This window comes from Cervus canadensis, chromosome 21 (assembly GCF_019320065.1).
Source record: "Cervus canadensis isolate Bull #8, Minnesota chromosome 21, ASM1932006v1, whole genome shotgun sequence".
NCBI lineage: Eukaryota > Metazoa > Chordata > Mammalia > Artiodactyla > Cervidae > Cervus > Cervus canadensis.
This window is the reverse complement of record NC_057406.1, coordinates 28,257,777-28,273,840: the sequence shown is the minus strand read 5'-3', so window position 1 is coordinate 28,273,840 and position 16,064 is coordinate 28,257,777. Positions and strand designations below refer to the sequence as shown.

The 16,064-nt window shown below is 39.2% G+C and overlaps 1 protein-coding gene across 8 annotated transcripts in view; it reads right to left on the bottom strand.

Annotated features, from left to right (window-relative positions):
- The window catches only part of PLEKHA5 (pleckstrin homology domain containing A5), a 252,442-nt gene that overhangs the window by 79,697 nt on the left and 156,681 nt on the right, over positions 1-16,064 (bottom strand). For all 8 annotated transcript variants that reach the window (XM_043440564.1, XM_043440565.1, XM_043440558.1 and 5 more), the window contains 3 exons: positions 14,056-14,156; positions 9,974-10,089; positions 5,412-5,879 (listed from right to left, as the gene is read on the bottom strand). In XM_043440564.1, coding sequence (XP_043296499.1) covers positions 5,412-5,879; positions 9,974-10,089; positions 14,056-14,156 — 685 coding nt within the window. The remainder of the gene's footprint in view (positions 1-5,411; positions 5,880-9,973; positions 10,090-14,055; positions 14,157-16,064) is intronic.

The following is a 16,064-nucleotide window of genomic DNA, read 5'->3' as shown; positions in this document are numbered from 1 at the left end:
GTACATGAATCAGTACCTTTGCAGTCTGAACAAATCATTTCCCTGGATAACTTTTCAGAAATAAAAATGACTCAAAGCTAAAGTTAAAAATTTAATTTTTTAAAGACAAAATTCTTAAAAAAAAAAAGACAAAATTCTTCAACATGATGCTATTTCAGACTCAAAACTGCAGATCTCCAGAATATTACGATGTTTTAATACTTGTGAACTTTATTATTAATCAAGTGGGAAGAAGCAGTTGGTCAAATATCAGGAGGGCCAAGCTTTCATTCTTGTTTTCCCCCTAAATACAGAGATCTTAGAGGAGGTTAGTTACACCTCTGGGACTGAGAGAAGGTTCAAGTGTGTGGCAGGAGAAGACTAAGAAGAGATCATACTCCTTTCAATACTTGGAGTTCAAGAAGAGTTAGTGGTCTGGCTGGAACCACAATGCAGGCCTCTCACTTCCTTAAGCAGCTGTCTACTCTCTTTATTATGTCAATGATTCCCTTTGAGACTTAAGATTTCTCAAGACTTTGAGATTTAACGAAAAAGCAAATTCATTCTTTTATTTTAAAATTTTTGCCAAAAGTATGGAAATTATTAAAAAAAACTTTACTATTCTATTGCAATAATATACTTAAAGATAAAAAGATACCCCTAAATTAGGAAGGGTATAATCTTAAAGTGCTGGAGTCCTTCATGTGCTACTGAAATCTGGCCAACTGAAATGTTTTGGGATTTGGCTTTCTCATCTAGAACAGGATTTGATCATAAAGTGGTCTTAGAATTCTAAAGTTCCATGTTTTATTTTGTATTTTGAAATATTTCCAGTTCCTTCAACCATTCTTCTAAACTGAGTTTCCTTCATCTTGCTGAACGTCCCTCAGCTTCTCCATGTCTTGAGAAGCCACAAGGGAAGCCCAAGTATACTGGAGTGGGTAGCCTATCCTGTCTCCAGTGGATCTTCCTGACACAGGAATCAAAACAGGGTCTCCTGCATTGCAGGCAGATTCTTTACCAACTGAGCTATCATCCCTCTCAAAACACACACATACACACACACACACACACACGAACCACTTCTGAGAGCCCAACCATCTGACGACTTTGGGGCTGGAGTCGGGGAGGAAGGTACCCCATACTCTGATATTAGTAGTAAAAAGAATCAAGTCTTTTTACTGTTTTCTCTCCATGTAAATTTCCTATTTTTTCCTTGCTTGATCTCCCTCCGATCCTCATCTCCGCTAACAGAAGAAAGCCCAGAGCTGGCAACCCCACGGCTACGTGCTTAGTAAGCATGTCCGGCAGGGAGTATGACTCTATCCGATAAATTCCGCCCCAGTGCTCCAACAGTGTACTCCAGCCTACCTTGGTCATTGGGCCATTCATAAACTTAAGAAATACCATAGACATCCCATTGTGTAAGAAGCTCTGGATTAGGCATAGAACTGTATCACAGTAACAAATACCAAAAACATAAAAGATATTAACTTTATGTATGCTGTTCAGAAATCTGTAAAAAGATCATTTATAGTTACATAAAGGAGGGTCACATATTTTCGATTTAAAACAAATGAAAAACTGCCTGTGGGCTAATGTTTAAATTCCAGTTCAGAAAAATCTGATGACACAGAACGCAGGCATCCACACGAGCTGGACCCTGTGACTGAGATGGCTACTGCACTTGGATCATCTAACGTGTGATCATCAACGGCAGGCAATTTTCCTACCAAGCTCGGCTAGCTAAATAGAAGTGACTACAAAGTGTAAAAGGTTCTTCTGCCATCTTTGGAACTACTTTTTGGAGGATATTAATGGAAAATCTGGTTATAATCAAGCAAATTTATTTTCACCCCATATACTTTCTACCACTTTGAGACCTTTTTTTAAAAAACTAGTTTCCTTCAGTGTTTTTCTCCAAAGAAATTCAAATTAAGCAAACTGTGATTTACTTTTTAAGTGAAAGCTTAAGTAACTCTGTTGGCGCCTTAGTCTGGTTTTGTGCCCCATTCAACAGCACCTGCCTGTCAAACGCCCTGAAAACCCTGACACGTGATTCTGCCACGCAGAACAATGGCTTAGGCCCCAGCATCTGAACAGGCCCGCCCCTCACAAAGGAACTTTCAGGCTCTGTTCACAGATCCAGGCACCTACTATATGACTACATAGGAAACCTCTTTTCTATTAGAACTTTAGGAATGAAAGCCAGCCTTTCATAAAGTTTCACCAAATGAATTCTGCCATCTATGACCATTATGCTTCTTGCCACCGATAAAAATTATTTCACTGTAAAACCTCACCACTGTTTTTGAAGCATGATGTTCACATAATAATGTAGATGACCTATGTCAATGATCTAAGCTGGGCTCTAGCCAAGGAACCCAAACTTGGAGGAGCAATGTGAAGGGAACCTGAGCTCCAAATGACCTGAGGCCAGACTTTAGAAGCTGGAAGATCTGCAGTCAAAATCTGTAAGTCACAGGGAGCCTTTAAGGATGTTCATTACATGCAACCAAAGACTTCGAGAAGTGCTTGAAAACTAATACTTATGGCTCAACAATTAAAAATACTAACTTTAGATACTGAACCCCTTTAATGGTTCACTTTCAACCTTAAGAAAGTATGATTTTACTTGAGGAAAACTGATTCAATTAAGCGAGATTTAATTTGCTGGGTAGAGAGGCAGCAAATCTTCTGGCTGTGGTTTTTATTACTGTTTCCCTGAAAATGATTACCTTCATAAGTACTTTCAAACATCCTGTCATTTCCTACCCGCCCCTGTCCCCACCCCCCCAATACCTCTGGCTTTTCTTCTGTGCAATCAAATTTTATTGTTGAGACAGCAACTGTTTCTCACAGCTGTCCCTTGGGAAAATTAGGAAAGTGAGCAATGAGGGTGGAGGAGGAGAAAACAGAAGTGAGCAACACATCATGGGATGAGAGGGGCCGAGCTGCGCTCCTGAGAGGAGAGACTGGCTGACAACCACCCCGACCAGAAGGACATCCCACTACCCCAAAAGTTCATCATCTTTCAATCAAAACATTACTAACTTATTGCTTTCTGGTTCCCTACTCCTGAAAGGTAAGAGTTACAGTAGGTCTTCAGTTAACTGTGTATGCGATAGTTCATTACAGTACTTTATAAACCTTGCATCACCAGCTTCCCACCTAAAAACACAACACTTTCTCATCCACGGGCGCCTGCTTTTCCTCCATGTTCTGGCCTTTACTTCTGGTCTTTGCAGACCCTCCAATCCCTTTTTTCCCTTTATTTTTTAATTTTTAAAAAAACTGTATTTAAGTATAGCTGATTTACAATGCTGTGTTAATTACTTCTGTACAACAAAGTCAGTTACACATACATACTTACACATACACACACATTTTTTTTCATATTCTTTCCCATTATGGTTTGTCACAGAATGTTGAATATAGTTCCTTGTGCTATACAGTGTGACCTTGTTGTTTATCCTTTTTTTTCCTTTAAACGTCACAGTTCTTTCTGGTTTTCCCTTAGAATCTTTACTTTATCCAGCCTCCTGCTGAATGAATGCTTCTCCTTTCATCCTTACTTTTAAGCATGTCTGATATAATGATGATGACACTCCAAATCTTATTCAAGTCCAGATCTCTCTTTGGAGGTACAGCCTGCAGGCACCTCAAATCTAACCTATCCAATCACTCATTACCTTCTGTCTCCCCAATCCTTCCCTATGCAGCAACAGGCACTGGATAATGCCTGACAACCAGACCAAAAAAGCAGAGCACCATTCTTGACTTCCCCCAGCCACTCAAATGATACTCAACTAGCCTTGTCAATTACAAGTTCAGTTTTTGAACTTTCTCCAACTCATTCTCCAGATTCTACTGAACCACCACTCTGCATACATACAACAACTCTGGCTTCTCTCTCCAGCCTTGCTTCTTGTCCATCATTACAGCAGTTGTGATGATGTGAGCCTGAGCCAGATTCACGGCTTTGGAGTCTTTTCCCAGCACTATCAACTCCTCGGTTGTGCATACCGCAACCAAGATAAGCATACCATCCTTCATATCTGGGCTCCTACTTCACTTCCTCCAGAGAGGTTTCCCTGAACCTTTAGGCTGGGCTGGTTGTCCCTAAAACATCTTCTCTTCTTGCTGTATTTGTCATCGTATGCAGGATCTGTTTAACTTTCTCCTCCTCGAGACTAAGAACGGCTGTGAGAAATTTGGACTATATCATTTCAGTATTTTACTTCCTGGTCCCGTGATTACCATATAGTAGTTATACAATAAGTATGCAAAAAAATGTGTGTACATGAATGAATAAACACTTAGATGAATAAATATAATACTTAGTCATGTGCATCATGAGTTTAAGAAAGCTAAGAAATGAGACTGAGACCGGAGCACTGAAGCCTTTCCGGTCACCACACTACACGTCTCAGGAGAGCTTCGCATTACATTAAGCTGTAGGAGCCACTAATGGAAAACAGAGCAGGACTGTGGGGAGAGTGAAGACAAGTTTTGTGTGTCTGTGTGTGTCGGAGAGGGCAATGGCACCCCACTCCAGTACTCTTGCCTGGAAAATCCCATGGACAGAGAAGCCTGGTAGGCGGCAGTCCATGGGGTCGCTACGCGTCAGACATGATTGAGCGACTTCACTTTCACTTTTCACTTTCATGCATTAGAGAAGGAAATGGCAACCCACTCCAGTGTTCTTGCCTGGAGAATCCCAGGGACGGGGGAGCCTGGTGGGCTGCCGCCTATGGGGTCGCACAGAGTCGGACACGACTGAAGCGACTTAGCAGCAGCAGCAGTGTGTGTGTAGAAGGGCAAGGCTCTGTGTGTGTGTGTGTGTGTGTGTGTGTGTGTGTGTACAGGGGTGAGGCTAGCAAGGCTCTGTGTGTGTGTGTGTGTGTGTGTGTGTGTGTGTGTGTGTGTATGTACAGGGGTGAGGCTAGCAAGGCTGTGTGTGTGTGTGTGTGTGTGTGTGTGTGTGTACAGGGGTGAGGCTAGGTCTTGCCCCCTTGAGGCTAGCAAGGCTGTGTGTGTGTGTGTGTGTGTGTGTGTGTGCGTGTACAGGGGTGAGGCTAGGTCTTGCCCCCTTCTTCAGTGCGCATGTGTGTAAAGGGGTGAAGCTAGATCTTGCTCCCGTCCTTGCCTCAAACAAACATGATCTGTACCCACGGCCTACACCTTCTCTTATACTGGGCCAGGGAGGATGGTTCCTTGCCATCAGTAAAGTTGGGTGAACATTACTCAGAACATTACTCAGAGAGACAGAGGAAAAAGAAAAAAAAGAAAAAAACCACACACACACATATCTGATTACCCTGAAGAAAAGATGAGTCATGAAGCTGTAATATCACAAATGCAACTTGAATTTAATACATTGACCCCGTATCTCAGAAACCAGTCTCCCACCAACACCACAAGACACTTACCCTCTGGTTTCCTCTTCATGACCTCTTCCCTTCTGGATTTTAATCCACTGCTCCAGCTGTTGCATTGAATTCGTTCTCTGTATGACTCGATCAGCCTCTGGGTGTAAGGGCCCCGTATTTGGGTGACTTCCACCTCTAAGATCTGCCAGGCTCACATTGACAGTTTTGTTCTCTGAGCTATTCAAATTGACTGGCCTGTAGTGTCCAGTCTGACCTGGGCACGTTGACCCACTCTCATATTCAGATGACAGAGAATTCAACTTTACACTATTAATTTTTGTTAAAGGTCTATCTTGGCCATCCTTCTGAAATCCGTATTTTTCAGCTTCTAATGCCTTTTTTTCTTCGTTTCTGCTCATTTCCTTGTTTTTCTGGTTATTTTGGACCTCTGGTTTAATTAGCACTCTATGATTGGGAAAGTTATTGATCTCTTTAGCTGGTGCATTTTCAGATGTAATCTTATCCACTCTGAAATCAGAGAAGAAAGGCAGAGTAAATCAGATGAAATAATGCACATGTTATTTTGGGGATTCACTCTGAAAAAAAAAAACCATAAAACTACCTTTGACTTTACAAAAGACCCTGAAAGGGTTGCAGAGGACAAGTCTGCACAAATCCCCAATGTCATGGCATGAAAATTCAAGTACAATACCAGAATGTATAAATAGAAAGGGGAGAAAATGAAACATAAAATACACAGTGTAGAAAGCACTGGAAAACAAAAAAAGTGGTGAGTGTCCCTACCATTAGAAATCTGAAAAGAAAGCAAATGAGGCTGCCCTTTGACCGTGAAACCACAAAAATCCATGCTTAAAAGACCACAGTAGCTGGTCGTTTGAAATAAACACCATGGTTTCCAATCAGGAGGGTTAATGCATCATGAGACAAACATGACTCTGGTTTGTGGAAATGGACATTATCTTCTGATGCTATCAAAGATCGAGACCATGTGACCAACTCACTCTCTGTATTCCTGAGGACTTAAGTTTCTGACCTGGACTACATGTGCTCTCTCTTTTTTTTAATTTGTGGAACTTCTAGTAGTTACACTGTTGTTTTGCTTATTTATCTTTTGGTTGAGCACAGGCTTTCTCTAGCTGCGGCCAGGTTTGGTGGGGGCTGAAGGAGGGGGGCAGGGAGAGCGTGCAACTAGTCTCCAGTTGCTGTGTGTAGGTTTTTCTCATTGCAGTGGCTTCTCTTGCTGCGGAGCAGGCTTTAGGCGCACGGGCTTAGCTGCCCCGCAGCATGTGGAATCTTCCCGAATCAGGGATCACACCTGTGTCCCCTGCATTGGCATGCAGATTCTTAACCACTGGACCACCACAGAAGTCTACAGTTCTACCTCTTACTAGCTGAGTTTCCAGCAAGGTACAGAAATTTACTGAGCCTCAAACTCCTCTTTGGCAAGTAGGGAAAACTTTAGCACCAAGGATACGGGACTGCTGTGAGCTCCACATGAGTAAACCTGTGACTGGCGCAGACTTTATCACCACCACCATTCCATCTCATCAAGCAACTGTGGATCAGAAGCTGGCATCTCGTGTCCACATCCCCGCAGGAAGAATGTGCTGCTCGGCAGTGTGAGTCTGAGCCAGCAGATGGTTTCACTGCTCACCATGCCAATTGCTCTATCTGGGTCTTTCTGACGAGAATCAGCTTTCCTGAGACCAATCACTTCCAGGATCTGACCAGACCAAGCTGAGTGTCTGTACCTGCACAAAACTGCCAAGATGATACCACACTGGGAGGCTTCTTGAAGAGGGAACTGACTAACCTTGCACATTTCAATATATAATAATGATCCTACTGGATCCTAACTGTGCTCTTGCTGCCAGTGTCAGTGATAAAAATGCATGTGTTAAAAATGCAGAATCTATACATATTCTTGGAGGAAGAAATGGCAACCCACTCCAGGATTCTTGCCTGGAGAATTCCATGGACAGAGGAGCCTGGTGGGCTACAGTCCATGGGGTTGCAAAGAAGTCACACACAAATGAAGAGACTTAATAATATACATATTCTATTCAGCTATACAGAGATGGCTAGTTAGGAATAAAATCAGTGAGAAAAAATAAAAAGAAATGTGACTATTTCCCTCAGAGTACAGTTATAGACCATCCATATATTTAGGTTTAGATAAAATTCATGGCTTCACATTGGAAGCAATATTAGACACTGAGGGAGTTTATTAAGATATGCTATGGAGCTTCTTCCACTTGAAAAACAGAAGTCAGAGAAGATCTATGCTATAAACACATTTATCCAAGCTAATTTCAGGAGTAGAAAGAATTTTTTAAAACACTGAGCATCAAATATATGAAAAGATCTTTTTAAAAAGTTACCTCTAATCTACCTAAAGCTATTTTAATTTAGAACTGCAATGACTTTTCTCTCAATTTTTCCAAAGACTTAAGAGATGTAATCAAAAAAGACACATGCTGACTTCTCTCTAAATGGAACCAAAACTGATTCAAAAATGTATGCTAAGATAACATAAATAATGTAAAACCTGTGATCTAATTTTAAAAAGTAACATTTAAGTTACTGCAGAAGATACATGCAAATATAGAAAATGATAATAATGGGCCAAGAGATAGAAAATTATTCAGAGAATGTATATTATGCTTAGAATTTTTTAATGCCATCAATGGCCTGCCCATTGGGGAATGATGACATTGCAGGTCATAGGTTAAAATACTTCATAAATGAGCTAGAGATAGAATAAAACATGTAATTTCTTTCTTTATTCCTTTTTTAAAATTAATTTACTTGGCTGCTCCAGCTCTTAGTTGCAGCATGCGGGATCTTTAGTTGTGGCATGTGGGATCTTAGTTCCCTGACCAGGAATCGAACTCTGGCCTCCTGCATTAGGAGCATGGAGTCCTAGCCACTGGATCACTAGGCAAGTTCCCAGAAGATGTAATTTCTACAGGATGATGGTGACTGACACCAGGTCGGGCACGTAGGTGGTATTCAATAATTCCTGGCTAACTGGGCAAATTATATCAACACAACTGGCTAAAAATTGCTATGGGCAGATAATCAACAAATAGTTGTCCAGAGTCAAGAAACAATATTGAATATCATCTTTAACAGCATAAATTAGGAGTAATTATTAGTTTTTAGACTGGAAAATACAAGAAAAGAAAATAGAAGTTGAAATTCTGGGATAAGTGCAATATATGAAACTGAAATTATCTAGAAATCATATATTTTAATGACTATATTGATTTCTGTATTCTAAACAATTCCCTGAAAGTTAATATTATCTGAAGTTAGTTTTATCCTAAGATTTTCAATTCATGTTTTTTCACCTAACAAATTTTCTCTAGCTCTCAGTCATAATAGTCTCATCTTTATGTCCATCCAGGTCATTTTTACACATGAAATTCCAAAAACAGATTTTCCCTTTATTAGCTCTCAACCTAGAAAATGCATTATGTTTGAGGTAGCTATTCTTAAAAATAGGTGTCCCAGAGTTCAATCTTGGACCTTCTTTCCTTTCTCTGCATACTTTTGCCTAGCTCTAATTACTAGTGACTGGTTAAACTGATCTGAAATAGATAAACATAAATTTACTTATACAGCACTAACTTGAATCTTTTAACCAACACCTCAAAAGACTTTAATTTCCTGAGAAAACAGCAAAAAGACCAGACGTGCAAGTTAGCAATCTTCCTTATATATGTGCTCAACTGTTGTTGACTCAAAGAAAAATTTAACTGTATCATAGATCTTCATCCAAATTATAGAAATATATTAAAAAAATGCCAAAAGCTCATAATTCAGCTACTATTTACATATTTTAGAAGCTGATTTCCTCTCATTAGCTTTTAATATAGTTGAATATTAAAATGATTCATATGTTAAGGCAGGGGGGAAAAATCACACTTACATCAATTTTAACAGTACACATTTATATAACAAAAGAATCTAAGTCGTGGAGTTTTAAAAGAAAGAAGGTAGAATTCATTAAGAAGTAGATATATTTAGAAATAATCTAGATGCTCGATGAACTATTTTCTGGAGACATTCATCATGAAACAATCAGAAATATCCCGGAAACACTGAAGAAATGAAACATATCAAAAACTTTTATTTCAAATGATTAAACTTGAGAAATATACAACATAATATAAAAACACAGTGAAATTAACTTCATGAATATAAATTCTCGTCTAAGATTCAGAACCTTAAGAGACACTGTTTTGTGTACTTTTAAGATAGCAATTAAAAATGTACTTACCGGATATTAAAGGTAATTCTGTAAGAAGAAAGAACATTCAGTTGGAATGTTAGGATTTGGGATTCACCTCAGTACATGGATAGGTGAGAATGAATAAAGAGGGAAGGTGGAATAAAAATGCAGATGGCATCTCAAACCAACTAAAGGTGTATTGATTTAATATAGAAGATGAACTTAATCCTTGCTTTCTGGGGAAGAAATGGTTCTGTATCATGACTACTAAAATGACATGTACTATGACAATGATGTATTTATTTGCAAGGCAGGGGATAAAATATAAGTGGAAATCACCACTGCTTTCCCTACAAGCCTTTACCTTTTCACAGGTTCTGTCTGCACCAGGGCAGCGTCTAACATGGCTTTCATCCATAACTCCATTTCCTTTCCTGTGTCAGTACAGAAATAGTAGGTCCGCATGTTCGGATGGGCAGCCTGATTGAAAATGACACGATCATTTTAAATAGAAATATGGCACCTGTAAAAGTAAAAGAAAGAAAGAAAGTTCAGTGGCTCCTTACACAGACCATTACTATCAAGTTTCAAAGAAAGGGGACTTGTCTTATTGGGTTGGCCAAAGATGTTATGGAAAAACATGAATTAACTTTTTTGGCCAACCAATACATATAGATATAGAAATGAGGGACTTCAGAAAAACACCATTCAATATTGAAAAAATATACACATCTTACATTTTTTTCCTCCTGTCTTTACCATTTTTCATTTTCTTAAAAAAGAAAAAAAAAAAAAGGTTTAAAGGAAGGGAAGGTAGGAGAAGGAGGTAAGAAAAAAAACCACCTGGCCAACCCTGTTCCATGGACACACCCCAAGCAATTTCTATTTATAATCCACATCTCTCTGTTCAAGAATGTTCCACAGCAAGCAGCAACTAAAGTCACTAATAGCATTTCCCTCCTGTGGCAGCAATTCCTTCAGCCCTTAAAAGTTGCTGCTCTCAAAGCATTTTGGCCAATCATTATAGACACCTATACACAAACATAAAAGATTTATAAATGACCCCAAATGGTACTGCCCTTTAGGTTTTCTTCTCAAGTATCAGAGTAAAATATAAATGCTCTAGGTTTGAGGAAGAAGCCCTGTATCACCAGTAAGTGGTTTAATATGCCTCCACCCAGAGAAGCAGAGGGAAAACAACGTCAGGGAGGCCCTGCTGAGGGGCAGCTCCCAAGTGCAAGGACACTCAGCTTAGCCCTGGGCCACCAAGGTGAGGATGGACAGCAGCAGTAGTTGTATGTTGAGTAGAAAACCAAGGCCAATTAACACAACACTGCAAATCAACTAGACTTTAATAAAAAAATTTTTTAAAAAGGAAAAAAAAAAGAAAGATAACAAAGGCCAAGGTGAGAGAAACATTCTTTTTTCCCCCTAACTTATTTATTTATTATTTTTATTTTTTTGACTGTGCTGGGTCTTTCTTCGTTGCTGCACACGGGCTTTTTCTAGTTGTGGCGAGCGGGGACTTCTCACTGCAGCGGCTCTTCTTGTTGCAGAGCATGGGCTCTAGGGTGCACTAGCTTCAGCAGTTGCATCACGTGTGTTCTGTAGTTGTGGCGCATGGGCTTAGCTGCTCCGTGCACATGGAATCTTCCTTGGTCAGGGATCAAACCCGTGTCCCCTGCATTGGCAGGCAGAGTCTTATCCACTGTACCACCAGTTAAGTCCTGAAACATTCTTAATTTCCACTTAAAATGCCTGTGACGGACTTCCCTGGTGGTACAGTAGGTTAGAATTTGCCTGCCAATCCCTGGTCCAGCAAGATCCCACATACCTGGGGGCAACCAGGCCCATGCAACACAACTGCTGAGCCCATGCGCTAGAGCTCACACTCCGCAACAAGAGAAGCCGCTGCAATGAGAAGCCCATGCACCGCAACTAGAAAGTAAACTCTGCTCGCTGCAACTAGAGAAAGCCCACATAGAAACCAAGACCCAGTGCAGTCAAAAATAAGTAAGTAAATAAAATAAATTTTAAAAAGCCTGTGACAACTCCCTAGTAGACACTGAAAGACAAGGATAAATAGACACAAATTATTTCAGCATAGAATAAGGCAAAAGGAAGAGTTACTCTACAGAGATGCAAGGACAAGACCCGGAGCAACAGACTTCATTCACTCTGAGATCCTGACTGTCTGCTTTATCTACAGCGTCAAATGAGCTTCTTGAAAACCTTTTTCAGAATCAGGATGTAAATAAATTCAATCAATACACTGAGCAAATTAACTTACAGAACCAACAAATATCACTTGACTGTGGAAGGGGTATAAAATGGTATACGGAAACCATGAGAAAGAATCAGTTCAAGCGCTATGTATTGTTAGAATGATTAAAACCACCACAAAGTCTCTAGACTAGACTAAGGGAGGTTTGGGAGAGATGGATAAAGACCCACTGCCCATATCTGTGATGAGTGGAAGGAATGCTGGGCTGGCGCTCAGCATTCCAGTTGTGGCCAGGGCTCAAGACACTAACAAACCACACCCAAGCTTGCGATCTGTCAAATGGGAATATGATGGCAAAGTTCCCGATTTAGCTTTTAAGTTCCACAGTGTTGTTCAACAACTGTCTCTACTTTCTACTTACCACTGTAAAAGCAGTAGGATCAACGCCAACAGACGTAGTAGTAAACACGGCTCATAAATTCAGAGAAAACAACATCGTGGAGGAGAGAATTTGAAAACAGAAACCATTATCTTGTTACAGATAAAATACAATCAAAATTAAACTAAATAATTACAGAGACAATATACTCATACATGATCACTTTTAATGCTGTTTTAACATCATATTTATTGACATTTTAAAAAAAACATATATATATATATATTTAGAGTCAAAGACCTGAGCAAAATGTCCTGTCTAGTACAAATTCAATAAACATTTGCTAAGTTGATGAGCAAACAAAAGAATTTAAACCAGTGCCCCAGTAACTGTCAGTATCAGAGAGTTTGGCATTGTATTTTAAAAAGTTATTATTTTGACTTATTGGTATTAAACGCTGTTGTAACATACTGAGATGGGAAGCTTATGCCTTCATAACCAGTGGTCTTTGCTTGGATATCATCTTCTGGTTGAGGCCACCTACAACCCTCCCGCCACTCTGCCTTTCCCAGTCTTTTCTCTGTAATTAATAATGCAACATGTTAACTGGCAAAAGTTGTAGCTCAGCTGTAGTCCTGACTATTCTTTAAAAGTGGATAGGAACTACAGATTGACTCAATTTTATAATGGTACACACATTTTCATTATTAAATAACAGGCTACGTTACCCTTATATTCCCTCTTTTCCTAAAAGTTAAAAATTTACATGAAAACCCTCAAGAGTTCTAAATTTAAAACTGACTTAAAAAAATAGGTGACTTCCGAAATTTATTTCAGCCATCATCATAAAGCAAAGAATGCAGCATGGTTTTTGAAAACAATAGCAACAAAATAACCAACTTAGATTAAAGGGGCCTCTTATCGGCTCATCACAGATGGGTGGGTATTATTAGTTAGGGGAGGCGAGCTCCAGTCTGCTTAGATTTAATAATAGATTTAATGTCTCATCTTCAACAGGCTCTCAAAACTATCTGATGTTCATGATGTACTTAGATCTAAAAGCACCTTTGCAAATATTCTTTAAAATCATGAGTGCACATATATGAGGTTACAAAACACATTATCCCCAAGTTGATTATGAAAAAATTCAAACATACAGTAACTTTTAAAGAACAATACAATGATCACCAGGATACCCACAGTTGTATCTATCAATCATTAGCATTTTAACATATTTGCTATATCTAGCCCAGTGGTCCCGGCCTTTGTGGCACCAGGGACCAGTTTCACGGAAGACAATTGTTCCATGAACCCAGGGAGGGATGGTTTCAGGATGATTCTCATAAGGAGCCCGCAACCTAGATCCCTCGCAGGCACAGTTCACGGTAGGGTTCAAGCTCCTATGAGATCTAATGGCTCTGCTGATCTGACTGAAGCTGGAGCTCAGGCAGTTAACACAAGCAATAGGGAGGGGCGGTAGATAAGGTGAAGCTTCACCTGCTAACCTGCCTCTCACCGTCAGGCTGTGTGGCCTGGTTCCTAACAGCTCTGTGGCCTGGGGACTGGGGACCCCTGATCTAGAATCACTTGAGAGCAGGCACAGAAGACACCTGGGCCGTTAATACTTCAGCATGTGCGGCTTCCTAATCAAAGGTCCACTCTTCTCCTCCACCCTAAGACCACTACTGTATTTTAAATATTAAAAATGACTGTAACTAAAAGGCCTTTTTGTGATAATCAACTGTAACCAAAATGTCTTTTTGTGATAATCCACAGTCAATATCCATTTCTTAACCAATGCCAGATTCAAATTCAGAAAAAAAATGTATGACTATGTCCTTACCTTAAAAGCATATTTGCGATTAATGTGATCCTCTGAGGTAAGCAGAGCTATCTGAAAACTGGGCAACAGTATGCTTCCCAGAATACCCTCTTCTTTCTCATCTGAGAGGTAATTGAACATTTGATTAGAATTTTCAATGTTCTCATGAAGCAGAATAAATTTTCTCAAAACTTACTCTGATAAAACCAAAAGACTTTCATATATAAATTTGTGTGATTTATTCAATTCATGTATTATATTGTCAGGCTTTAAGGGAAAACATTAAATAGTGGAGTATATATATACTGCTTTACTTTCAACAAAATTCCCTGTCTTAAGCAAATCAGAACTTGGCCCACATATCAGAAAAAAGTCAATTAGACACAAAAATGGCATACCGTTGTTTGGCATATAGACTGCATTCTACAAAGTCCTCTGACATGTGATTCACTGAAACTACATTAGCGTGTAAGTGGTGACACTGAAAATTTACAAAATGAATCCACCCATGTTTCCCATAGGATTTAAACGGCGAACCATTTTAAAGCCCAGACAGGCATGGCTATCTCGTCACAACCTTCAGACTTTGTTCCATGTCTCATCAATGAACCCTTTCTTGACTGCTTTATTTTGAAGTGCTTCCATCCTGATCTGTCCCAGAACCCTCTCTTCTCTTTCTGGAAATCCACCACAATGACCCTCAAGATCTGCCCTAATACCTCTGAAACACTGCATGTTTTATTTTTTACTTATCATCTTCCTCTCCCTGACTAGAATGTAAACTCCACGAAGACACTTAGAACAATAGTAGATGCTCAAACATTTTTGAATACATGAATATATATACATAAAAACATCTTTTAAACTACGCTAGAAAAATTATATGCTTCTTAAACATGGATCCTTGAAGGGTTGTTTTTACCAGTCACTGTGATACACAATAAAGTTAGGAGAAAAAATCACAGACTTACAAGGCAAGTACATAAAATATACCTAGGAAAATGTCAAAATATTCTTTCTGGCACAGTATAGATTCACATTATTAACTTGCTGCTTGGGGGCAGAGACTTCTATGAAACTTGAAATATATAGTACATTGTTAAGAGACGCATAAGACAAGTTAATAAAAGCTATGCATTAGGCTGGTGAACTCACCAATGAGAAAAATCATAAATTAGAAATAATTCTTTTTATTAGGTTTGCTGTGTTTTTTTTTATTATTATTATAAACTTAACAAGGGATTTCACTTATTTTCCCCTCATTTCTAGAATATATGTTGAAACTTCCAAAAGAAAAAAGTCACATTAGAGGTTCATTTCAGTAACTCTTCTCATAACAGTGGAACAAAATTTTGCTTTTACTCTATTATACTCATTCATTAGTTCTCTAATACAAGACAGAATGAACAAAAGTGCAGATTTATTCTGAAAGGCAAAAAAAACAGGGGGGGGGCAGAAAGCAGACAACAATTATAAAGAATGACAATTTAAAAGAATGAGTCACATTCTAATTTTAAATCTGATTTTATGTTTATATAGAACATAATCGGAAACAGCTCATGAAGTCATCTTTATTAAAAAATCATTTTTTATCAAATAATAAATTCTTCTATGTTGCATAACAGGAAAATAGACCTTCCTAAAGTTATTTCAGAATATGCAGAGGTAATAAGCATAGGGTGACTTCACCGATTATCATGGACTGTTTCCCAGTCGGATTCTAAGTAGCGGTAAGATCTTGCCAGGCTACCGGATGCTGGGTATCTCAGTGTCATCTGTCACAAAACTGAGGAAAACAGGACTTGCCACAAAGGAACGTGCTGGGAGGGTTAAATGAGTTAACAGACAGAAGGACTGCAATGATGCACTCAGCCCACACTACGAGTTCAGTAACAACTGCCATTATTGTATAAAATCTCCATCAGTCAAATGACTATCCAAAGAGTCATATGCTAGATTACTTATATGTTCTAGAAAGTCAAAGTGTTAGTCGCCCAGTTGCGTCTGCCTCTTTGGAGACCCAAGGACTA